Raw genomic sequence first — 25,806 nt, forward strand, 5'->3', positions numbered from 1 at the left:
TCTATTCTATTCTATTCTATTCTAGTCTAGTCTAGTCTAGTCTAGTCTATTCTATTCTATTTGATATCCAAGTTTTGTGATGTTCTAATTGGAGAGATGTGTTTGGTCCCCACATCTCCAGTCACAGGAAAACATAAACACACGTTCTGAATGCCAGGTTTCTAATAGTTAATTGGTATGAATTTTAATATGGATCTTGATCTACACTGTATTGAGTTTGAAATATACAAAGAGAGATCCAATCTAGCACTAAGAAGAAATTTCCTGACAGTGAGAACAATTAATCAGTGGAACTGCTTGCCTTCGTAAGTTGTGGGTGCTCCACAGGGGTGGGTTCTAAATTTTTTTACTACCGGTTCTGTGAGCATGGCTTATTTTGTGGGCGTGGCTTGATGGTCATGTGACAATTATTTAGGATTTAGCACTGGTACTGGTTTACCAGGCTTTTAACTGCTTGCAGAGCTGTACTGGTCTACTCATTTGTTTTTGGAGGCACCGGCCTACCAGCACACTGCCTTTTAACACTGATCAGTTGTAGGGCAGCCCTTTGAAGCCCCACGGCAAGAATTTAAACAGTTTTTTTCCTTCTAGCCATTCAGCTGGGACTCGGGAGGCAGCAATAGATTGGGGGTGGGGGCAAATAAAAGGTAAGAATAACGCGGGGAGGGGGGGCAGGGAGGCCCAGCTCCCGAACAAAGAGAACCGGTTCGGTGACGTCATATCGTCACCACTACCAGCTCAGCTGAACCGGGCCCAACAGGGAGGAACCCAGCACTGGTGCTCCATCATTGGAGGCTTTTAAGAAGAGACTGAACAGCTACTTGTGGGAAATGGTATAAGATCTCCTGCTTGAGCAGGGGGTTGGACTAGAAGAACTTGTCTGAAATGGAATAGGGCCGTGATGGCGAACCTATGGCACGCGTGCCACAAGTGGCACCCGTAGCCATATCGGTGGGCACGCGAGCTCAGCTCCAGTGTGCATGCACGTGCCGGCCAGCTGATTTTCAGGCCTTCTGGGCCCACCAGAAGTAGGGAAACAGGCTGTTTCCTGCCTCCGGAGGGCCTCGGGGGGTGATAGGGAATGCCCGTTTTTTGCTCTCCCCAGGCTCCAGAGCCTTTCTAGGAACCTGAGGAGGGCGAAAACAGCCTTCCCCCCACCCAAGGCCCTCCAGAGGCTGCAAACGGCCCATTTGCCAACTTTTGGTCCCATCAGAAGTTGGCAAATGGGCCATTTTTGGCCTCTGGAGGGCCTCCGGGAGGGGGGGAGACTGTTTTTGCCCTCCCCAGACTCCTAGAAAGCTCTGGAGCCTGGGGAGAGAGAAAAATGGGCCCACCGGGCCATTGCATGCCAGGATGGGCGGCATCGTGCATGCGTGGGGCGCATAGGATTATGGGTGTGGGCACATGCATGCGACCCCTCCGCGTTCCCCCCGCTCCTGGCACGCAATGACAAAAAGTTGATTAGTCATCACTGGTATAGGGTCTCCTGCTTGAGCAGGGGATTGAGCTAGAAGACTTTCAAAATTGTCAACCTATTCTCCAAACACCTGAAAGCAGGACAAGAAGCTATGGATGGAAACCAGTCAAGGAGAGAACCAACCTAGGACTAAGGAGAAATTTCTGACACTGAGAACAATTAATCAGTGGAATTGCTTTCAGAAGTGGTGGGTGCTCCATCACTGGAAGTCTTTAAGAAGAGACTGAACAGCCACTTGTGGGAAATGGTATAAGATCTCCTGCTTGGAAGACCTCCAAGCTCCCTTCTAACACTGTTATTCTGTATTCTGTTTCCTGGCATGTTTTTAAACTCTGCATGCTGTGTGATTCTTGGAAGCTACTTTCGGTACTTACATTAGCAGAAAAGCGAGGTGTACATTTTCTTAATAAAAATAAATTTCATTTCTGTAGAATATGGCAGAGGAAAAGCTTTGGGAAGTTAAGAAAGTGAGATCTTTATTTTGCTCGTGTTCCAAATACATTTTTGAAGATGAATAGTTTATAAAAGCAAAGCAGTTTGGAAACGCCATATGGTGTGAAGCAATATTTTAAGCATCTATACCGCTATCATATGGCAGGGAATATATAAGAAAGAGAGTTCTAGTAGAAGTGGGAAAAATAGAGAACAGCCCCTAAAATAGACACAGACAAAACTTACTATGTGAGAACATTTAAAAATTCAGATTTCTCTGTACGATTGAGGTATATGATCAAGTTTATGGGCCTTCGGTGAATTTTAAAATGGGTACTGGAGGTTGAAATTGCCATGTGAAACTATCTGCTAGCAGATGCAAAACAACAACAACAACAACAACAACAACAACAACAACAACAACAACAACACACGAATACAATAAAACATTAGATGGACTGAAATAAGATAGGAGTATCCAACATTTCTTATTCTGTGGTTTTCTTTAAAAATGGTAGCTTAACTCCAAACCACATGAGAGCAAAAATTGGGTCTCTACAGTTGCTTTCGATGCATTGAAATCTGTTTGTTTGTTTATGGAATTTATAAAGTTACCCCACTAACTGGGGATGTACATTGTTAATTTTTTTAAAACAAATGATGAAATCAAAAATAAATACAAAATGGTCTGGTGTAAACCAGTCACAATAAATGCGTGAACGAAGGCTGGATATAAAAATTATCATTCTTAGAATAGGCAACAGTAACATCTCAGTGTACAGCATGGAAAAAGAGCTAGAAAGCTAATGAAAAGAAGATCTCTTAGTCATTGGTTCTCATCTTGAAGTTCTCTTATTGTTAAGCTATTTTTTCTAATTCAACTATAGTCCTTCTCCCTTCCCTTCCCTTCCCTTCCCTTCCCTTCCCTTTCATCTTCCCTTCCCTTCCCTTCCCTTCCCTTCCTTCCCCTTCCCTTCTGTAACAAGGGTAGATAGAGCAGAACCCCACAAGATTTTCCCTGGAATTGTGATGTTTATCCATGTCCTCAGATGCAATGTTTTCTCTCAGCAGATAAAATAAGTGCTGTATTTGGATAATCAGTTCAACTCTTTCCTTTCAAAAATAAATTGATAAGCTTTCTGTAAAGGCCAATGGATCTTGCTTGACCAAATGTGATAAGTACCTTTCCTTCCTTCCTTCCTTCCTTCCTTCCTTCCTTCCTTCCTTCCTTCCTTCCTTCCTCCCTCCCTCCCTCCCTCCCTCCCTCCCTCCCTCCCGCCCGCATAGGAAATAGAATATGGTTTATGGAAAGTTATTTAACCTTTGAATTCCCACCTTTATGCAACTGCATTTAAAAAAGCATTGCAAAACACCTAACTTTTTTGCACATTCTACAACCTAAGACATTTTCATTTCATTGTTGGTGTTTCAGAATCTAACCTTAACAGGTGATTTGTCTCCTCTTTTTTGATAAGTAGGTGTTTCAAAAGCTGGGGCAGTTGCAGGTGCCCTTATTGGGGCCATCTTAGCCCTATTCCTGCTTGGAGCCATTGTCCTCTACGTCTTGCGCTACAGGAAAAATAGGATGGCTAAGAGGAAGCCACAGTCTGAGTACAGTGGAAATGAAATAAGGTGAGAACTGCAGTCCAAGTCATCTTGGCTTTGCTCCTTTCTATTTATCAGCTTTTATTATGCGTACTCTACTTTTGATCCACAGAATCCCCAAGGCTGCTGGGAAAATGCATGTGGCCAAATCAGGGGTGAAATGATACCGGTTCACACCAGTTCAGGGAAACCGGTAGCGGCGGCAGCGGGTGGTTCGGAGAAATGGTAGCAGCGACAGCGCGGGGCTCTGCCCACCCACCCAGGTTTTCCTGGTTTTAACTAGGAAGTAACCTGTTTTTACCCTCTGCACTTGCACAGAAGGCTTTGTGCATGCTCAGAGAGTCCAAAATCACACGTGATGTGTGCACACACACACTTCTGAACCGGTAGGGAAGGTAAGTAGATTTCACCCCTGGACCAAATGCACTTGGCCACTGGATTGAAATGTATGAGTTCCAGAAAACAAAAGAATAGAATTTTCTTCCTTCTTATTTCACAAAAGAGTTCAAGCTTTAATTCAAGACCTGCTTTGGAAACTTTAATGGAGTTCATCAGAGAAATGAATGAAAGGAAGTCTCTCTTTTGCAATTTTTAAATGCAGCCACTTCGTTTATTGATTCCTAAAGGAAAGTGTTATGTCTTTATAAGGACACCCATCCGGATTGGCTGCCAGCCTCGGGCGGGAAGTTTGAATAGCTGTCTTGGGGCAGTGCGTCTGCCGGAGTGAATATAAGGAGAGCTCCAACAGCGCAGCGCCAGTCTTGTTACTGTTGCAATAAAGTTACTAAATGTATCGAGCTGGTCACGTCTTCTTTCCCTGCGCCTGATCTAACACTGGCGATGAAGGACTAGAGAAGAGAACCTGAGCAAGATGCGTGGCATGATCGCCTTAACCGAGCTGAAGTCACCAACCGCGGCACCCTACAGAATGGCAACCCCACAAGCACCGATCGCTTTGCTGAGCCCATTCGACCTGGCAAGAGAGAAATGGAGGTCGTATATGGTCAGATTCCGGCAATTCCTCCGAGGAAACGGCTACCAAAACCTCGACGACGAGCGCAGGAGAGCCCTGTTCCTGGCCCACTGCGGTTCTGATGTTCTAGAGATGGCCATCAACCTTGTGGCGCCCAGAGATATTGAGGAGATGTCCTGGAGTGACCTGCAGGAAGTCCTGCAGGAACACTATGCACCCACAGGCACCCCGATTGCAAACAGATTCACCTTCCAGCAGAGAAATCAACGGGAAGGCGAATCCATCAAGGAGTTCGTGGCCACACTTCATCAAATCGCTGCCAACTGCGAATTTGACAACGTTGATAACGCCATCCGAGACCGCATCATCTTCGGGATGCGGGATGTGGGTCTACAGAAGAAGTTCCTGAGCCTCAAGAGGATCCCACTCAAGGAAGTCCTTGAAGAAGCCACAGCCGCTGAGACTTCCGAGAAAGCGGCTGCCGCAATGGTGAAGGCGAGGGGGATCCACAAGATCCACAAGTCGGGCCCAAACTCCTCAGATGACTCCGCCACGTCATCTGAATCTGATGAGGAAATGGCCGTACACAAGGTTTCCCGCCCCCCCCAGGCGGGAAAATCCCCAACATGGTGACCGGGGGGAACGCTGCGGCAGCTGCAAAGGTGACCACCCCAGAGCAAACTGCAGGTGGAGGGACGCAACCTGCCATCACACATAGCCGAGGCCTGCAGAGCAGCAGATCCAGCTCCCGAACCACCCAGGCCAAGATTCCACGAAAATTGCAAAGATACCCAGAGGACATCCAAATGGTCCTCGTACCAGTCCAGGCGCGGAGACGAGGAATACCCTCACAGCAGAGCGGTGCACCAAACCACAATCGCTCACACAAGCAACGACGGTGCCACTAAATTCAATGTGACACTGCTGGCAGAGGAGCAATGTGCACTGCTGCCGTGCACAATGGAAGTAGATTCAGGCTCCATCTATTCCATTATGGACTGGCAGCAACTGAAACGCCTGAAGCCAGCCTGTGAGAAGAACCAGTTGAAGCCCTTACGGTCGAGGCTAGTGGACTTCAGCGGGAATCCCATCGGTGTCCTGGGCAGAACCACACTCCGCATCGAGTTCAAGCAATTCCAAGGCAACCTTCCCATCACAGTCGTGGAACACAGCTGCCCGAACTTGCTGGGAGTGGAGTGGTTCAAACCACTAGGGCTATCAATCGGAGGCATCCACCAGATTCAGAAGGACGAACTCGACAACCTCATTTAAGAGTTCCAGGAAGTCTTCGATGGTAAGCTTGGTAGATTTGTGGGAAAGCCAATCTCCTTTAATCTGGACAAGGGAATCACCCCAATTAGGCTGAAGCCCCGCTGGGTTCCATTTGCCTTGTGGCCAAAAGTAGATGCTCAGCTAGATAAGCTGATCACCCAAGGCATTCTGGAACCTATCGATCATGCTTCATGGGAAACCCCCATTGTGACCCCAATGAAGCATGATGGATCTGTGCGCATCTGCGCCGACTATAAGTGTACAATCAATAAGGCGTTGCCGCAGAGCACATACCCAGTCCCAGTGGTGCAGCATCTGCTGCATTCCCTAGGGACTGGCTCAATTTTTGCCAAACTGGACCTGGCCAAGGCTTACCAGCAGCTGCCAGTGGACGAAAAAACGGCGGAGGCCCAAACGATCGTTACTCACAGGGGGGCATTCAAATGTAACAATCTCCAATTTGGAGTCAGCGCTGCCCCAGGAATTTTTCAATCAATGATGGAGCGCCTTCTTCAAGGCATTCCAGGGGTGGTGCCGTACTTCGACGATGTACTAATCTCCGGAGATTCCAAAGCCCAACTCCTTGAAAGACTCAGGCTTGTCCTGCAGCACTTCAAGGCCAAGGGTTTGAGAATCAGGAGAGATAAATGCATCTTAGGGGTCCAGGAGGTCGAGTTCCTGGGCTATCTCATAGATGGCACAGGCATCCACCCCACCAAATCAAAAGTTAAAGCTATCCATGAAGCTCCCAGCCCAAAAAACAAAACAGAGCTTCAGGCATTCCTTGGATGGCTTAACTTCTATGCCATATTCCTCAAACAGAAAGCTACGATTGCTGAGCCACTCCACCGCCTACTGGGGAAAGCGGCTTCCTGGAAGTGGGACCAAGAGGAGGAAGCAGCATTCTGGGCCATCAAAGGATTTTTAACATCCAAAAGCGTCCTCATACAATACAATGAGACGCTCCCAATCAAGCTCACCTGCGACGCATCACCATACAGGGTGGGAGCAGTACTCAGCCATGAACTACCGAATGGCTCAGAAGCCCCTATAGCATACTTCTCCAAGACGATGTCCAGCGCGGAACGCAATTACAGCCAGCTGGGCAAAGAGGCTCTGGCTATCGTCGCAGGAGTCAGACGATTCCACGAGTACGTCTATGGGAGGAGCTTCACCATAGTGACCGACCACAAGCCGCTGCTGGGGCTCCTCGCAGGCGACCAACCAACCCCGACCTTCATGTCCCTGCGGATGACAAGATAGGCCATCTTCCTAGCCGGCTACTCATACAGGCTTGTGCACCATCCAGGCACGTCCATTGGGAACACTGACGCGCTGAGCAGATGCCCATCAAAAGACCCAGTGGAAGACCCAGCTCCCACACTCGACCTCTTCCACATCGACAACGACAACAGCTGCCCAGTTACATCTGCAGATGTGGCCGTCCACACACAAAAGGACCCCACACTCCGCCAAGTCAAGTCCTGCATCCTCAGATGGTGGCCGACGGAGAAGGCAGAGGAGAAATTCAGCCCCTTAGCCAGAAAGCAAAAGGAGCTGTCCACCATGAGAGGTTGTTTACTATGGGGAGACAGAGTGCTGATTCCCAGCACTCTGCAATGAAGAACGCTAGAAACGTTGCACAACGGGCACCCCGGCATCGTCTGCATGAAAGCCCTGGCATGGAGTTACGTCTGGTGGCCATCACTGGACAGAGACATCGAGGAATGGGTCTCCAGATGTGACCCGTGCCAAGAAGTACATTCAGCGCCACCCCAAGCCGAACCGACGAAGTGGGAGACCCCCAGCAGCCCCTGGGCGAGGATCCACATCGACTTCGCGGGTCCGATGCGGGGGCGCCACCTACTCACCGTCACTGACGCCTTCTCCAAGTGGCTCGAGGTGGTACCCATGGCATCTACCACAACAGAAGCGATGATCTGGGCTCTACACCGACTCTTCGCCACCCATGGACTGCCGGACGTGTTGGTTTCCGATAACGGGCCCCAACTCACGTCCTTGGCCATGGAGGCATTCCTGGCTGGACTGGGCATACACCATGCCCTCTCAGCACCGTACAGGCCAGCGGGAAATGGGCAGGCGGAATGGATAGTGAGGCTCACCAAGGAAGCGCTCACCAAAATGGGCACGGGTGATTGGCAGGAGCGGATTGATAACTTCCTCCTCACCCAACACATCAGCCCGCATGCCACCACAAGAAAATGCCCAGCGGAGCTGTTGATGGGCAGAAGACTCCGGTCACCACTGGACAGACTGCACCCTCAATACGACTCAGAGGTACCTGCAACCGCCAGCCACCAACTTCGCACCTTTGCCATAGGAGACCCGGTTTTTGCTTTGAATTTTCATGGCTCTCCGAAATGGCTGAAGGGGAAGATCGAGAGCATAACCGGCCCGAAGTCCTATCTGTAGAGCTAGAAGATGAACAAGTCTGTAGATGTCACATCGACCAGCTCCGGAAAAGGTGGAAGGGAGTGGAAGAAAACCAACCCGACGAGGTAGGCCTGCAACACCCGAAGAGGTAGGCCTGCCTCAGCCAGACAGGGTAGGCCGGAAACACCCCGACGAGGTAGGCCTACCACACCTCGTCAAGGAAGAATCACCACACCCCGCTGAGGTAGGACTGCCACCCAGAGTGAGCACTGATCGAGATACGGCGCTAGTAGACCGGGGACCATCCACGGGGGGCACCACGCAACACCCCGGTGAGGGCGGCCGTCGACACTCCGGGCCCAGAGACCAACGATCTGCAACCAGGGGACAGTAGACCGGAACCCAGAGGTCAGCCGCACCCCACAACGCCCCGGGGAGGTCGGCCAACAACACCCCGAGAAGGGAGACCCCCACCGAAAGGAGCCAGTAGACCGGTACCCAACCACAGAGGGAGTTCCACATCACCCCAGCAAGGTCGGCACCCAACCCACCGGGAAGGGAGACCTACAGCGACCCTACCAAGCAGACCAACCACACCCCAGACAAGACACAAACCAACCCTGCGAGGAAGGCCTACACCACCCCCGCGAGGGAGACCTGCACCAACCCGACAGGGACGGCCAACTCCAGCAAAACGGCAGCAAACATCATCGACCACTCAGGGAATGCCGCCCCAGCGGAGAGGGCCTACACCACCCCTGCGGAGGAGGCCAGCACCACCCCAGCGAGGTCAGACAAGAGCCACCACGTCTCGGCAGTCACCAAGGGAGGGCACCGGCCTCAACCGAGGGACACCTGGACCAGAACCAGAGGGAGCCACGAGACCCAAACCCCCGACCGGAACCAGCCACCACCGAACCGGTAAAGGACAAATGGGACATTAGAGACTTACTGGGTTTCAGTAGTTCCGTACCGGGCGGCGACGACAGCCAGCGGCAAGTAATCCACAACCCAGGCAGAGAAGACCAGCATCGCCAGCGGGCGGTGGTCTGAGACCTGGCCGGAGGCGCAGGAACCCAGCCCACGCACTCGACGGCCGGATCCTGCCTGGTTCCCGAGAGGGGACTGGGAGACGCAAGAGCTCCCTCTGTCCACGAAGACGGCCAAACCAGAATGGGACTGTGCAGGTCATCTAGGACTTCACAACGCCCCGCGTACCTGCACGATTACGTGATTGATGGACAGACTAAGAACTAGGGGGGGAGGAGTGTTATGTTCTTATAAGGACACCCATCCGGATTGGCTGCCAGCCTCGGGCGGGAAGTTTGAATAGCTGTTTTAGGGGCAGTGCGTCTGCCGGATTGAATATAAGGAGAGCTCCGGCAGTGCAGCGCCAGTCTTGTTACTGTTGCAATAAAGTTACTAAATGTATCGAGCTGGTCACGTCTTCTTTCCCTGCGCCTGATCTAACAGAAAGCAAAATTGATTAGCTGCCTGTAAGCAAGGCAATTAGTAGCCCCTTTCGTCCTAGTCCCTCCCACCTCTAAAAGCTTTTTTATTAACCATTTTGATTGGGATTTTCAATGAATGAGTCATGGAGCTGGCAGTAGGTAGTTCTGGATCTGATGTACACCTCTTGGTAGTATTTAGCCCACTAGGGGATTTTCTAACTCTTGTTGGTTTAATTCAGGGAATAAAAGCAACAACACAGCATCATTAATCTTAAATGCAACATGCCTTTTGAGCCAAGTTCAACTCTTGGTGACTCCATGGACCTTTTGCTAGGAATAGTTTGGAAGTGGATTTCCTCAATTTCCTAGCTTGACAGATTCCCACGTAGGCACTTCGAGTTGCCAAAGGAAAAATCAAATGATGTTTTGATAAGACAGTAAATAAAACCTGTTCCACATGAGGCTTTTTTGCAAAAACTGCCAGAAATTCACCTGTCTTGTCTTATCACTTCCTCCATCATTTCCCTCCTAGAGTAAGTCTGCAAAGAGGGAAAAAAGGATGAAGCTCTTGCATGATAGCTTTAATTTAGACGCTATGGAAACCCATCATTTGGCAGTTCCTTCAATTCGTGAGAAGATGCATGCATGAAAAATAACCTCCCATCTGTTCATGTACTGCTAGTCAGATCATTCTATCATGCCATGTCTGCTTTCCTGGGTGACTATCTTGTGCTAGCCTTCAGTAGACAGAGCTAACTGGTTAAAAGGGAAAAAACAAATAGATCTTGAAAACCTAAAATTGACTTAACTTTAGATAAATCTGAATAAGGGAAACCAGAGCTGGGATCATACAGTACATCTTCCTAATATTTGATGAAGGAGGGGCACAAAGCAGTCTTTAAATTTATCTTTGGTACATGGGATGAAACATCATGCTTATGCTGATGTTGAGCGACAATATCATTTGGACTGGCCTCTGAATATTTTTTTTTGCCTGTTTCTTCAGACAAGATGTCTGAAGAACCAAGAGCCTTGGTAGTACAGTGGTCTAAGGCACCCTATTATTAAGCTGGTTATTAAGACCAGCTGCCTGCAATTACTGCAGGTTCGAATCTCGCCAAGGCTCAAGGTTGACTCAGCCTTCCATCCTTTCTAAGGTAGGTAAATTGAGGACCCAGTTGTGGGGGCAATAAGCTGACTTTGTATAAATATACAAAAGGATGAAGGCTATTGCTGAGCACATTATAAGCCGCCCTGAGTCTCCGGAGAAGGGCGGCATATAAATCAAATTAAAAAAAAAAAAGATGTGGTGGTAGCACCTGTGAAGATCTTGGATATCAGCAGATCAGTAGGAAGTATGGGGAATGCTGTATAGCTATCTCAGATGAACTATGGATCACAAAGAGTTGGAAGCCAACCAATATTTAAAGCTATCCGTATCTCTTAAAAACTGTTGAAAATCAGAGCTTCTTGGAAGATTAAAACCTAAAGTACTGGATATCAACTAATCTTTCTCTCTCTCTCCCCCCCTTTCTCTCTCTTTCTCTCTCTCAAGGGAGGACGCCACTGCTCCTGGAATCTTCAATCCCAAGGAGAAAAGGGACAGTAAATCAGAAAGCCAGATCCTGGAAAATGTCTCTTCTAGACCTGGATCAGCCAGTACAACCAAATCCCAACTAAGAAACTTCATAGTCTGAATTTGCATTTCTGTTTTTCCCCTTAAAGGCCAGCTTTGTTTTTCTGCAGTGAAAGTCTGGGTTATCTGAAAAACTCATCCCATCTGTGTTGTGTGGCCTTTATCTACCACTCCTAATCCTTTTGCTGCATTGGTATCTGTTAAGTTATTTTTTTGCAGGTTAAGTTTTATTTGTTTGTGATGCTTGCTTGGTACTGTTTGCTTTTGGCATGTGTCCTTGGACTGGTTAAATCAAGAAAATGTATCTGCATGAAAAAGGAAAAAAAAATCCTCATTTCCACTTTATTTGTTATTTCTTAGCTAGCTAGACTGAATGTGCAAAAGCCTCTATCTCCTATGCTAGTAAGAATGTGGCTCAAGAGAAGAAGTACTGTAGATTCTTCTGTTCCCAACTTTTCCATTCTGGGGGCAGAATGGAAGTTGCTGTTTTAGCTTTCATTTCTGGGGAGTTATTCTTTAATCGGCGTCTCTGGCTCTAACCGGACTCTTTTTAAGGGACATGGTCACTCATGAGGGAAGGGGCACATGGCATAAGAGAGGTATGTTGCAGCAACTTCCCATACTGTAAGTGCTCTACATCAGGGCAAAGCTGGCTGAGGAATTCTGGGAGTTGAAGTCCACAAATCTTAAAGTCTTAAGTTACCAAGGTTGGAGACCTCTGCTCTACATGAAATTGTCCTTTGAAATGGTTTGGAAACCAAAATTGTTTGAACTGGACTGGAAATGCAAAGAGTAGAGAAATGGAAGTGACACATGTTTTTTCACTTTCTAACGTGTATCTAGGATAAATGCAAAAGTGCAAATAATCATTTCCTTTCATATGTAGAGTAGGATGTCCTTTTGCAGTTTTGTATGGACTGCTGTTTTATAAAGCAAAAGTATGGGTGTATATCAACACTCAAAACTCCTATTCATTATCAAAAACTAACGTAAAGATTTCAGTTTGTTTCCCCTCCACCCATCATAATGAATGGCTTTGGCATAAGAATGTGGACTTATTGTGACCCTAATAAAATAATCCTAATAGGAATTATTTTGGGAACATAAAAGGTATCTCCCATTGTGGATTCTAGGTCCATGTTTTTCTGCATCTCACATTGTTTGACTCTGAAATTGTCTTAGAGCCCCTTATGCTTCTTGGTTGCCATGGGAAAAAGATATTTGCAATTAAAAGAGGCTTCTTGGGGAATTAGACAGCAATGGTTTCTTCAGAAGCATCTCCAGGAAATGAAGAGGAAAAGTTCTTAAACGTTGAATGGGAGATTAAAAGATCAGTTTTCCAAAGTTGCTATAGGTAGCCACCAAATCTCTTGTTCCAACTTCTACTAAAGCAGGAATTGCCTTGAATTCCATAAAAATAAAAATTCTAGAAGTTGAACTTCGCTGGATTCTGATTTTTCCTGTAATGTCCTGATTTTTCTTCCCACCTCGAATAGGATGTCTACCCAGCTTCACCAGAGGTGGTATTCAAAAATTTTTACTACCGGTTCTGTGGGCATGGCTTGGTGGACATGGCATGGCTTGGTGGGCGTGGCTTGGTGGGCATGGCAGGGGAAGGATACTATAAAATCCCCATTTCCTCCTGATCAGCTGGGACTTGGGAGGCAGAGAATAGATGGGGGCGGGGCCAATCAGAGGTGGTATTTACCAGTTCTCGAACTACTCAAAATTTCCACTACCGGTTCTCCAGAACTAGTCAGAATCTGCTGAAACCCACCTCTGAGCTTCACCCTTTAACATTTGCCTGGAAGAGTTTAATTAAAAATATATACTTGCTACTAAAGACCTCAGTACTCTTGTTTTACATAACAACATTCTTTATTGACATTCCATCTTAGTAGAAGACATCACATGCAAAAAGAGAAAGAGAGAGAGATACTAAAAAAAAGACAAGGGCAGCAGATTCTGCCAAACTGTCGGTGAGTGAGAGAGAAGAACTAAGGGGAAAAAGGGAAGACAAGCAGGAGATTATTCACAAGGGAGAAGAGAGGACAGGTGTGAGTCAAGTGAAGCTGAATGAGGAAAAGGCCATTTCCTACATGGCCTTAGTTGCATCTTGTAGTGACTTGACTAAATGGAGTTTGCCATTCTTCCTTGTGGCACAGAGAATGCAAAGGAGAATGTTTGCAAGAATGCTTCTACCTTACTCTTTCTCCAGTTCCAGTTTCCACCATCACCACTGGCAATAAAGTGACTGCCTATACCAGGGGTCTCCAACCTTGGCAACTTTAAGACTTGTGGACTTCAACTCCCAGAGTTCCTCAGCCAGTAAAGCTGGCTGAGGAACTCTGGGAGTTGAAGTCCACAAATCTTAAAAGTTGCCAAGGTTAGAGACCCCTGGTCTATACCTAGGGATAACATGGATGAATATGCACTCTTAGAGGCACTGAAGAAAAAGTTGAGGTGGTCTCTCTTTTCTCAGCTGCTAGCCAATAGGGAATCTGGGATGTTCTTTGGATTGCTAGATTAGAGCCCTCTCATCTATAAAGCCCAACCGGATCGCTTGAAGCTGTAGTGCAATTATCAAAGCAAGACCCAGGAGGCTTTGAGTGATGGGTGGGTGTGGGGGAGACTGAACATATTATCAGCAAAACAGGCAGGCAAAATGTTTGAATGCAAATAGCATTTCCCAAACCTAGGGCTGTCAGAAGTGGTTTGCACTGGGGGGGGGAGGAGATTTTAGCCACCCACTGTCCATTCGGATCCATGCAAATCAGGAGCCTGAAGGCCAATTGAAGGCGGGTGGGCAGATAGTAAATGGGAATGAGCTGAGAGGTCGTCATGTCCCCTGGCTCAAAGGTTCTGGGAAGCAGTGACCATTCTACAGCTACTGTTGCTTTGAAAAAAGAAGTCACGGCACTAGGAAAACAACCAGAGACACCCAAAGGATTAATAATATCTCTGTTTCAAATCACCAATGAAAGGAAATATTTCTACAATGATTGGATGGCTCAAAGGGAGGTCATCTACACAACATCTCTAAAAGGAGGTGTAGAAGTGTTGAGTACAATGGAATAAATTAGCATGCAGCATGCAAGAGGGAGTTGGGAGAACACCAGTCTGCACTACAGAAGGAATGGCATTTTTCTTCTGGCTGGAGGGGGACCACAATTTGCTTTGTCTCTTTCTTTCAGACAGATGAAGGCAGCATGGAAAGAGATTTCTGAGAAACAGGCTTAATCTGAAGGGTTCTGTGGCGTTTGCAAAACTCACCACCATCAATGGTGAAGGCAGACGTAATGTTTTAAATGGAGTGGAGAGGGATGGATGTAGATTTGTAAATTAAGGGATGGGATGGCAAAATGTTACTTATGATCTCTCCCAGAATGTACAGAAGACAAGGGGAGAAAAGTGCCATCTCTTGGCTAGTGCCTATAATATTGCCAATCTATTTTTCTCTCTCCTACTACACTTTAGTAAAAATAATCTATAATTTAATTTCTTAAAATGAAAGTTGGAAATCTTGCTTTGTGGCCTAGAATAGAATGATGTCTGCCATTAGCCAAGGCAAGAATGCTTCTAAATTACCTTATCATCTGTCTCAAATTCTATTGACCAGTCATGAAAATAAACCTAAAAGCCCGAACCACATCTATTTAAAAAACTTTTCTCCACTGCCCATCTTGCTTAGAATTCAGGACTCTGCCATAAAGGCCCACTGCCTCACAGGGACTGTTGGGTGGATGGGAAATAGCAAAGAACCAAAGAGCAGGTATAAAAGACCAAGAGATCCTAAGGGGCAATGGATTCAACCAAGAAGTAAAGGTGTAGTTATTGTATATTGCACCAATATAGTCTCTCTCTTTGTGGGTGGATATTTTGACTGACATAGGTGGGCACCAAGAGGAATCCTGGGATCTGTGCAGGAAGAAAAGGCAGGGAGAATAGATGCTGGTATTCTTAAGAGAAGGAGCAGTGGTAAAGGTTCTGAAAGCAAAATCAGTCCAAAAGAAAAGATTGTGTCTGTCCTGTGCTCAGACAATAGGATGGTTCTTCTGGAAGCAGAGGGTGAATTCAAGGGGACCAGCGGGAACCTGCTATGGTTCCTTCCATTTCTTCTCTAGTTCCTGTAGAAGGAAAGAAAAGCAGATCACTTGAATCTGGTATTTGAGATAACAACAACAACAACTTGCATAGCAATCTGGGCAGTCCAGAATGACTTTGTCTCCTGGCCAAGAATCATTTGTTTCTCCAAGCTTGGACTGACTGTACTGAATGCTCCCCATGAGGAACGGATTTGGTGTTCACGTCATTTGGAAAGGACAGTTAGTTTTGGAAAAAGGCAGGGGAAAAGATGGAGCGGGCAGGAAGCATTCTCTGAAGAACTGGGTGTCTCCGTTTGATGAGGGGAGGGGAGGGAAGTAGGATGTGGAAGCTGATTTGGGACGTAACATTTGCAGAGGAAATGTAGGCTTGAAGGATGTTTGGCTCTTGTCACCATCTAGCAGATGGCTACTGTCAACTGCTCTGCTCTACTCTGCTCTGCTCTGCTCTGCTCTGCTCTGCTCTGCCTTGTTTTCAAGACCTTGCTTTTTTTGGCTTGCCAACTACCCCAGGAAGTCCTGGCAGCTTTAATGCAAGGTCTTTGGTCATGTTTTCAGGGATGAAGGATGATCTGATGGGATTCGAGAAGGATATGTACTGCCTTGAGAGGCTTCCTGTAAATCAGCCCTTCCAGACTGTCTTACATCAGGGGATGAGGGGGCACCTTTCTGAATCTCAGTTCCATTTTCTCTGATGGTTGCTTAGATGGAGCAAGCAAAATAAATGTCAGGGTTCCGATGGATGCCCCAATTAAATTATGAGTCTCCAGCCAAGCTTCAAGAGAAATCCAGTTATTTAAGCTTCATGTTGGCCAGCTCTGACCCTATGTAATTTATGTTCCAATTATGACCCTCTTTCCACCCTTCCCCCCAGGGTGTGTCATCAATCATATTTGCCAACGGAGCGATTTCGCGGGTTATAGAGGTCACTCCCCTCGGCTGCTGTAGGTAACTCTGGGATACAGCCTTGGGAGAGATAAGTGTGGAATGAACATCTGTCTTTGGCTGCTGTGCCATTTCGCCAGTTTCCCACCTCCCCACCCCAGGCCTATGGCAACTCGAGATCAGGCCAGGGATGCTTCGTGAGTTGACAATAAACTAAGAAGTTTAGAAAAAAACTAAAACCTTGTTGCACCAGACCATCTGGTTAGCACTGGAGTTCCTTGAGTCCAGTGGCCCCCAATCGTTTGGGCACCAGGAACTAGTTCCATGGAGAGAGGTTTTTCTTTTTCTTTTTTTTTTATAAAATAATCTTTATTAAATATTTACAATAAAATTAACACACAATAATGATTGAAAAGCAATATAGGAAGCAAAATATAAAAACACATAAACACAGGACTAAAACGAAACAACAAACATGACTATCCGAGAGTTAAGCTCACTCTCCAATTAATATTAACTAATATCATCCTAGCCAAACATTTCAATGCAATCAAGTACTTTTTACTAACTACAAAACAATTGGCCTGTTTTTATCAAAATTATAAAGAGTTATAAAGCCTAGTAAATATCTAGTTAATCTAATTAGATGATCTTATCACCCTTCTCCTAAGTTTAACCTTCTTTTGAGCCAGACAAAGCATCTGTCCCAACTTCTATTATATACTGAATCTTTCTTGTCTTTTAAGATATACGTTAGCCTGTCCAACTCAGCACATCGGAGAATCTTGTTTATTATCAGAGAGGTTTTTCCATGGACTGGAGAAGTTTCAGGTGCTGCCTGCATTCACGGATGGGGCTTCGCTTGTTTGTGCAGCCTGGTTGCTAGCATGCCAGGGCCCACTGCCGGTCCACGGACAAGGGGTTGGGGACCCCTGCTTTCAAGCTAAGGAGACACCTCCAGGATATCACAACTGAGCTGGAAAAACAGAAAATTCCCTTAAGGATATCTAATGGCAAGCCACTGGATATCAAATGGCCATAATTAATATGCTGGACATATACAGGATGTTAAACTGTAGTTTCGTTAACCTTCCTATATTGAATAAACCATAGTTGGCAGGTTTTATTCAAGCTCCAAACCTTAAATTATGGTTTATCAACTGCCACAATTGGGTTCACCCAAATCACTGATCAATGAACAAACATGTTTTTAAACCGATTTTAAGTCACTGATGAATGGGAAAAGAAATCCCAAAACATTGAGATGGCGTTTTAAATATTATTTTGCTGCATTTACTATGTTATATCACTTACAATTTACTTATTTCATTTGGGTTTATTTATCTGTTTATTGGGGGTGGATGGGGGAATTGTCCTGGGAATATGATTAAAGGGTGAAATAAAGAATAATCCAACAGAAGTTTGTGTTTCGAGCTACAACAGGACATGGCTTTTCCTATTTTCCTATTCAACAGGGAAAGTCATCAAAAATAATCTGTTTCTGAAAAGGCCATGCCTTTGTTCACTCAAAAAAATGCTCAGGTAAAGAGTATCATTTGTAAAATTTTGCATTCTGAATTATGTTTTTCTCCTTTTACATTCCTGGACATCAAGGTTAATAGGGAAGATGGAGACATATGTGTTTGTGCATATACCAAGTGTTTTGATTGACATGTAGCAAACGAAACTCAAGCACAGAACAGATTTTGTTGGAAAATATAGAGAAACAATTCTAGACAAGATGAACAGTCTTTGCATTAAACAAGCTAAACCTGGATGTAAACTCCATCACCGTACAGCAGGAAAAAAGTACTCCGTTGTCCTGTACCTTAATCTGTTTGGTTAAGACAGAAGCTTAACCAAGGTGCTCTATATCCAAAATACATTTCTTCCACATTGTCCTAACCCAGGAGAATCTCTGATTTCATAAACTTCTTCCAAGACCTTCCAAGAAGGTTGTGACATCTGGACTTGCAAAATTTCAGGTGAACCCTAAGTATATACAAAGAATTAGAAGTACCTTCTTGTTATTCCCAGTGATCATCCAGACCAGAAACAGCAATGGGCTCTTTGAATGGGATTGTTGAAAACTGATTGTATAGTTCCTTGCCTTTTTTTTCTTTGGGAAACACATGAAAACTATCGTGTAAGGCTAAGCCATAAAATAGTAATCTCATAGAAAAAAACTAAACTGCTCCCTTAATCCCAGCCCTATCCAGAGTCTCGATGGCTGCCCCCTTTTCTCTGGAATAGCACTCGCCTGGAGACCCAGCTTGCCCAAATGTTACTGGCACTTAGGAAAGCAATCAAAATCTGGGAGAGAAATAAATTGAAGGAGATGCCTCCTGTGTATAGGTGCTAATTATATTAGCTTTTAGAGTTCCTCAGCACAAGACTATTTGACTCTTAATATGCTCGTGTTAATATCAATTACTTATTTGAGTTATAGGACTGTAAACTTCTCAGTGATGATTGGAGAGATATTTATTTTTTTATATCCTGCCTTTATTATTTTTAAAAATAACTCAAGGAGGCAAATATATCCCCCCATCTTCCTCCTCCTATTTTCCCCGCAGTAACAATCCTGTGAGGTGGGTTAGGTTGAGGGAGACTGTGTTGTGGCCCTGTCGGCTGCCAGCCCCTCCAGCAGCCAAATCAGAGGAGGAGGAGGTGTGGGAGTCAGGGCCAGCATCAAGGCAACCTAAATGCTCTGAGGGGGAAAAGGGAATGGAGCTGTTAGAGAGAGACACAGAGGCAGAGCCTGGGCCTTCCGTCAGTCCCGAGATGGAGAATCAACAGCCCCCAGGTCTGGAAGTGGCTGATGAGAAAGAGGAGGAACAGCTGGGTCCAGTGCCTGACGCGTGGATGCACAGAAGGCAGAGGAGAGGAGAGCAGTGGAAATCTGTGAGCCGATCCTTGGGACGGAAGAGCCACCACTGCTAGTGAAGCTCCACCCTAGCTCTGGGATAAAAGGCAAGGGGTGGAGATGAATAGGTGTGGCAGACAACTATTAATCTCCCTGCCGGACGGACTTGTTAGCCTGCAGTGAGAGAGAAACTTTTTGCTCAAGGCAGGACTTGAACTCATGCCATGCTTTCTAGCATGGTGCCTTAACCATTAGACCAAACATGGTAAAACCAGTGTTTCACAATCTGGGCAATTTTAAGATGTGTAGATTTCAACTCCCAGAATTCTCCAGCCAGGCTGGGTAATTCTGGAAGCTGAAATCCACACATGTTAAAGTTGTACTATATCTGAACACCATGATTCTCTTAAAACAAGGTTTTAAAATATTAGCTTTAATTTGTTTACTTATAAGGAGGGATCTCTAAAATATGATAGACATTTTAATTGTTTAGTCTGATGAATCTTACATATTAGTTACTTTTGCCAATTATTGATCATTGATTTGATTCCAATAACAGTTATGGTTATTTTATATGAAGTGTTGACCTAATGTCATTTTGAAAATTTTTATTCAAGTATACCCAGCATATAAATTCTTCTTTATTTCTTTTTGGTTCCTTTTTCTACCTTTCTTCACAGTTGTGCTATTAAATATTTGTTAAAATACTAATAATTAAATACATAAGTTATTGCTGAAATTATCCAAAGTTTAAAATCTCCCAGATGGGATAAAATTAAAGTGAATGGAAATGTTTTGGTCTTGCTGTTTTTGTTTTTTGTTTCCCTTCCAAATGCTTAAATGTTTTATTTGCTGCTCTATTCTTGCCTACTTTCCCCACTAGCATTAAAAACTCTTGCTATCCCCAGATAGTAATTGATCTATATGTCTAGCTCATGTGATGCCAGCTGTCTGCTTTATGCAAAATATTAGGCTGAAAATAACAACTCATACAGGGCAATGTGTGAATGGAGTCAACAAGTGAGCAATTGGGACGGAATCCATGCATTGCACTAAAGTAAGCCCTACTGGCCCTATTTGGTGCTGGTTTAGCTGGTTATGGGAAAATAAAATCAAGTAAATGAAAACCTTTTTTCTGAATTTAAAATTGAACGGACCACAAAAGGAAAAAAGGATGGAGAGGGAAGAGAAAAAACAACAACTCCATATTGTGTGAGTTCTTCACAGCAAAAGTGCCCAACAAACATGCTCATTAACATGCAGTTCCTTTAGGGCTTCCTGTCTGGCTTCCGGCGCCGCCAGACGGTCCTCCGTGACCGCCGCCCCATTGCCTGTAAAAGAGCCGCCTTTACATCTGAAAGGCGGCTCGAAAAACTCCATTTCCTGATGGAAATGTGAGTCTGAGCGGGCAGGGGTGGGTAGAGCCCTCTGCGAAGTCCCCAGAGTCTTTTTTAACTCTTGGGGACGGGCAGGTTGGAGCTCTCTATTGTCCCTTGCCGCCGCTCCGGGCATCGAGTGCAATCTGCTTTTTTTGCAGAGCCAGGCGCTGGAACCGGATCAATTAACGAAACTAACAGATGGACTTATTAAAAAAGATGAGACTTGGATTTTGGACCCTAAATCGCAAGTATCCTTAATGAATTTACAAGCATTTTAAAGTGAAAGAGGAAAAAAAAAAAGCTTTAAAATGGCCGCTGAGGCTTGAGAAGTAGAAGAAAGTTGAAACTAAGAGTCCTTCCATAACAGATACAAAGTAGCGGAATATATACTGTTGGCTACAATTTGAAAGAAAAAGAGTTATTTTAAGTTCCTCTCTTCTTGGAGATTTGTACTTGATCTTGTTTGGGGGGTAAAAAAGAATAGCCTGCTGGAAGGATGGCGTTACTAATGAAATCTGATAGACAAGAAAGGGGGGGGCGCTCCCCCACCCACAACTGTTTGAGCAAGCGCTGAGCCTACAGACTTTGCAGAATGGTTTTAATTTAAAAGAACTTATTCAGGAGGAAATGGCAAAATGTTATGAGACTGTGAACCAGAAATTTGAAAATTTAAGGCAGGAAATTAAAGAAATGATACAACAAAAGTATGACAATTTGCAACAAAAGATTGTAAGACTGACTAATGGTTTTTCAGAAATTGTTATAAAGCTGGATACAAATATTAAATTGTTAGAGTCCAAAATGGAGAAAATTGATGATTTGGACAATAAAATATTAAGAATTGAAAAGGACATAATAAATATTTGAGATAATAGCTCAGAACTAAAGTCTAAAAAGGAAGATGGTCACGAGACTTATAATGCAGAAGATATAAAGCAAGGAATTGAAAGAGAGGTTGTAATGCTGCAATACAGAATTACAGAATTTGCGATCAGAATTAGAGGCTTACAGGAGAATAATAGTGATGATTTAAGAAAAACATCTGCTCAAGTTTTGGCTGGGATCTTAAAGGTTCATCCTGAGGAGGTATTCAGTAAAATTAATAAGGCTTATAGAGTGAATTCCTGGATTGCAAAACAAAGGCAACTGCCTAGAGATGTGGTGATTTACTTTACAGACAAAGAGATAAGGAATGATATTGTGCAAAAATCTTTTAATTCTACTTTACAACTGAATGGGAGAAAAATCTGGATATTTAAGGAATTACCGCCTAAGATGGTAAGAGATAGAAAGAAATTTGGTCTATTGGTGACTGAGTTAAGAAGACAAAATATTCTATTCAGGTGGGATGTCCCAGTGGGTATAATACTGAGATATCAAGGAATAAGATATTAGATAAATACTGTTGAAAAAGCGGAAGAATTTTATCATAAGGTACTTAAAAAGCAAAATCAACAAGAGACAGAAATTCAAGAAAAGCAGAAGGAGATGGAGACAATGAAGAAACAACAAGTTAATGAGGTCTCCACAGATGAGCAGCTTTTGGATTCTTCTTCAGAGGTCTCAGCTGGATTATTTAATATAAGAGAGGCGGTTCCGGATCCTATTGCAATGATTTGTCAAACCACAAACCAGCATGGAAGCCAATTAGTTGGTATACAATTTACAGAACCAGAAAGATCTCAGCCACAAAAGCAAACTCAACAGGATCAAGTTATACACCAGCAAAACCAAATAGTTGATATACAATCCACAGAAAGGAATTTAGGATGGAGATCCAACCCACAAAAAATCAAGAAAAGAAGAAGTAGGTCTCACAAACATAAAAATTTTTAAACTAAACAACAGTAATGCCAGTTACTTATGAGAGGACTGAATATATGAAAAGATAATTGGCAAAGTATTGGTTTATTTTACCCTGAGGATAGGGCAGATCTCTGCAGTGCTGAATTATTTTGGGATGTGAAAAAGGCCCTAAATTGAATGGTTGGAAACATCTTGTTTGATTTTCGGATTTCTGGATAAATATATTAAGTGTATGTCGAGTTATATGGCAAGAGATTTACTGGATTGGGGCACGCAGAAGATCTGGTTGTTACCCTATTACGATGGTTGGAATTAATAATCTGGATAAAAGACACCTCCATAAACATTATACGGAATATAATTATAAAGTCACTCGGGTGGTTGTTGGGGGCTCTTTTTGTTTCTTTCTTCCAATATGAAGATATTCGTTACTGATGGGGGCAGATGGTAATTGAAGATTCTGAAAATACTGTTGGAATAAGGATGCGATGTTACCCTAACATGGGTGATGGAATTTATCATCCAGTTGAAGGATATTACTGAAGATGTTATATGGATTACAAGCAAAAAGTTTTTTTTTTCCTTTTAGGATTTTATTTACATAAGGGAATATTCTTCTAGGGGAGTGGGCAGAAGAATAAAGATATTAAGAATAATTATGGTAATTTTGTAGGAAAGTGGGTGGAGATAGGATAGGTTATGGATTGTTTAGTTTAAAGAAAAGGGATATTATGTTTAGATGTGAATGTATGTAATGAAGGGGGGAAGGAAATGGGTAGTTGAACTGAATAAGTGTTAAATTGGGATTTATTGAATAGTATTAGAGTGGAAGTATGCTTTGAAATGTTATATCGTATGGGGGGTAGTAAAAGGGTAGATTACGAGCGGAAATTGTTAAATTGGGAGATATAATAATATCATTATGTTAAATCAGGAGTTACTAGATATTGTTATAATAGAATGTCACTTTGAAATGCATATTATAGCATAGTATAAGGGGGGGCATGATAATTTTATTAGAAAGAAAGGGTCAGTATATGGAGATGGAGTAAGTGGATAGCAAAGTATGATATAATCTGTTATGAATTTGGGTTTTATTATGAAGAAGTCAAAGGGGAAGGGGGGGTGAGGGGGGTTAGGGAGGGGGGGGGGGAAAGGGGGAAAAATTTGTATTTGAAAAACTTTTTCAATTAAAAAAAAAACATGCAGTTCCTTTAGAATAATGGCAGCATAATCCTTTGCTGGGTTTGGAGTTTCCTGCTCTACCTATAATGTTGATTTACTCCTTTATGTACTTTATTCTTGCCAGCCTTTAAAAATAGACTCTGCTGATGAGAAGAATTTGAGCTGGTGTTGCTATGGAAGAATTCAAATTGCAATCCAGTCCCTTCGTCTCCCTTGGGAAGTTACTATTGGTTTCCATGCTAACTACCAGTGTGTAGGATTTGTCTTCCACGTGAAAACTAGGACAGAGAGAGTTTCCAGACTAGTGATTTATTTGGTAATCTGCAAAACGATCATATATCAAAGAGCAACACAGAGAGAGAGAGAGAGAGTTGAGAGAGAGAGAGAGAGAGGGAGGGAGGGGAGAGACAGACAGACAGACACAAACAGATATGATAGATGATAATGATAGATGAGCTAGCTAAATTATATATATATATATATGTTTTCTGAGGTTTTCGCGGGTGTTTGTATGTAAGTCTTTGGTTATTCGGGTTTTCTCCCGCGTAAAATTGGAAGCGTAATATTAGAGAGAGAGAGAGAGAGATGATAATGATAGATAGATAGATATAATAGACAGAGGATAGGTAGATAGATAGATAGATAGATAGATAGATAGATAGATAGACAGACAGACAGATAGATGATAATGATGGATAGATAGACAGATATAGATGATAGGGAGGAGAGAGAGAGAGAGAGAGAGAGAGAGAGAGAGAGAGAGAGAGAGAGAGAGAGTGAGTTTGCAATAAACTTAAGGCACCTCTGCAAAATATAACTACCACCAGCCCAGCTACCAAAACTCAAACATCTCTAAGTGCCAACCCATAATTTCAACTCCCCATCCTCTGGAATCCTTGGTCATTGGGGGAAAAGGGTGAGGGAATTGGGCCCACTCCATCACCTCTAAAAAACATTTCTTGCCCCTAAATTGGAAAAAGTGACCCTGTCAATGTTTTCTTCTCTTCCCTCTCATAAATGCATTTTCACTGGTCAACAATCCACACCAGATACTTTCAATCTATCCTTACTTGGATTCTTCAGCATGTATATAGCAGCTTATTACCAAATTTCTCTCTAGATTTTTTCAAAGAGAAAAAACACAGGGACAGTTGCTTTTTTTTCCCTTTCCACTGAATAATATCGTAATTGGTCTACCAGCCAAGGGGTTTGTTTTCTTCAAATGCTTCTCCACCCCTGCAAACTGGTACCTGTAATTTGGAGTACAATGGTTTTATAAGAATCTTGAAGCCTATGCAATTACAGCGAGTGTGTGAGCCACTGATATATGCAAGGAATTTGCATACTTGATAAAACAGAGGGGGCAAAACTGTGTGACTTGGATGTATTTTTTCCCCATAATTGAAGCAATCCAAGGGTTTTTTTTTAAAAAAAAAAATTATTCTGCAAGACATCTTTTAGCTTGTTTGATGTCTGTGGAGATTCTCAGTCATAGTTATTTCAAAAGGCAACTGGACTGTTAGTTTCTTTGAGGAAAAAGAAGAAAATCTATCTTTCCATTTCTCTCTGCCATCAGAACTGATGAAGCTTAATTGCTTTGATTAAAGAAATAAACACAATTACTTTTGTTTCTACTTGGAAACCACTTCTGGACTTTGTGCTTGAGGTGGACAAAAATGAAACTTTGATTTTGGGTTTTACTGATTAGCTTTGTTGTTACAGAAACGTCTAGTTTATACTATTATGTAAAAGTAAAAAGTTGAGGTTTAATATTATTATCTTATTCTACTGTACCAAAGGGAGTCGAAAGTCAATGCCTTTTCTTTCTTTTTCCTCTTTTTCCTACACTTTTCCCTTGCCAACTCCCTTATCTTTCCCTCCCCTATCTTTCTTACTAATTTCTTTTGCATTTTGTATTATAAATTAATAAAAAAATAATAATAAACTGATAAAGCTTCTTGGATGAGAAGCAAAACATTTCCTTCTTCCTCAAAGAAAAAACGAACAGTTCTGTTTTAGCTGGCTTCTTTGAAGATAGAACAGGATGCCATCATTTCAAAACAGAGAAAATTTAATAAGGTTTTTGTTGGGGTGGGATTGCCAGGGAAGGGGAGTATGAGCTGAGGTGGTGCAGTGGTTAGAATGCAGTACTGCAGGCTACTTCTGCTGACTGCTGGCTGCAGTTCGATTCTGATCAGCTGAAGGTTGACTCAGCCTTCCATCTTACCGAGGTCAGTAAAATGAGGACTCAGATTATTGGAGGTAATATTCTGACTCTGTAAACCATTTAGAGAATAAAGCACTGTGAAGAGGTATATAAGTCTAAGTGCTATTGCTATTGC

The 25,806-nt window shown here is 43.7% G+C and overlaps 1 protein-coding gene across 1 annotated transcript in view; it reads left to right on the forward strand.

Annotated features, from left to right (window-relative positions):
- The window catches only part of VSIG2 (V-set and immunoglobulin domain containing 2), a 29,711-nt gene extending 18,410 nt beyond the window's left edge, over nucleotides 1–11,301 (forward strand). Inside the window, exons 6-7 of the mRNA XM_070952623.1 lie at nucleotides 3,388–3,541; nucleotides 11,160–11,301. Of these exons, the coding sequence (XP_070808724.1) occupies nucleotides 3,388–3,541; nucleotides 11,160–11,301 (296 nt within the window). The remainder of the gene's footprint in view (nucleotides 1–3,387; nucleotides 3,542–11,159) is intronic.
- The last annotated feature ends 14,505 nt before the right edge of the window (nucleotides 11,302–25,806 follow it).

Source organism: Pituophis catenifer, unplaced genomic scaffold (genome assembly GCF_029215685.1).
Source record: "Pituophis catenifer annectens isolate HBS135680 unplaced genomic scaffold, rPitCat1.0.hap2 SCAF_12, whole genome shotgun sequence".
NCBI classification, from domain to species: Eukaryota; Metazoa; Chordata; class Lepidosauria; order Squamata; family Colubridae; genus Pituophis; species Pituophis catenifer.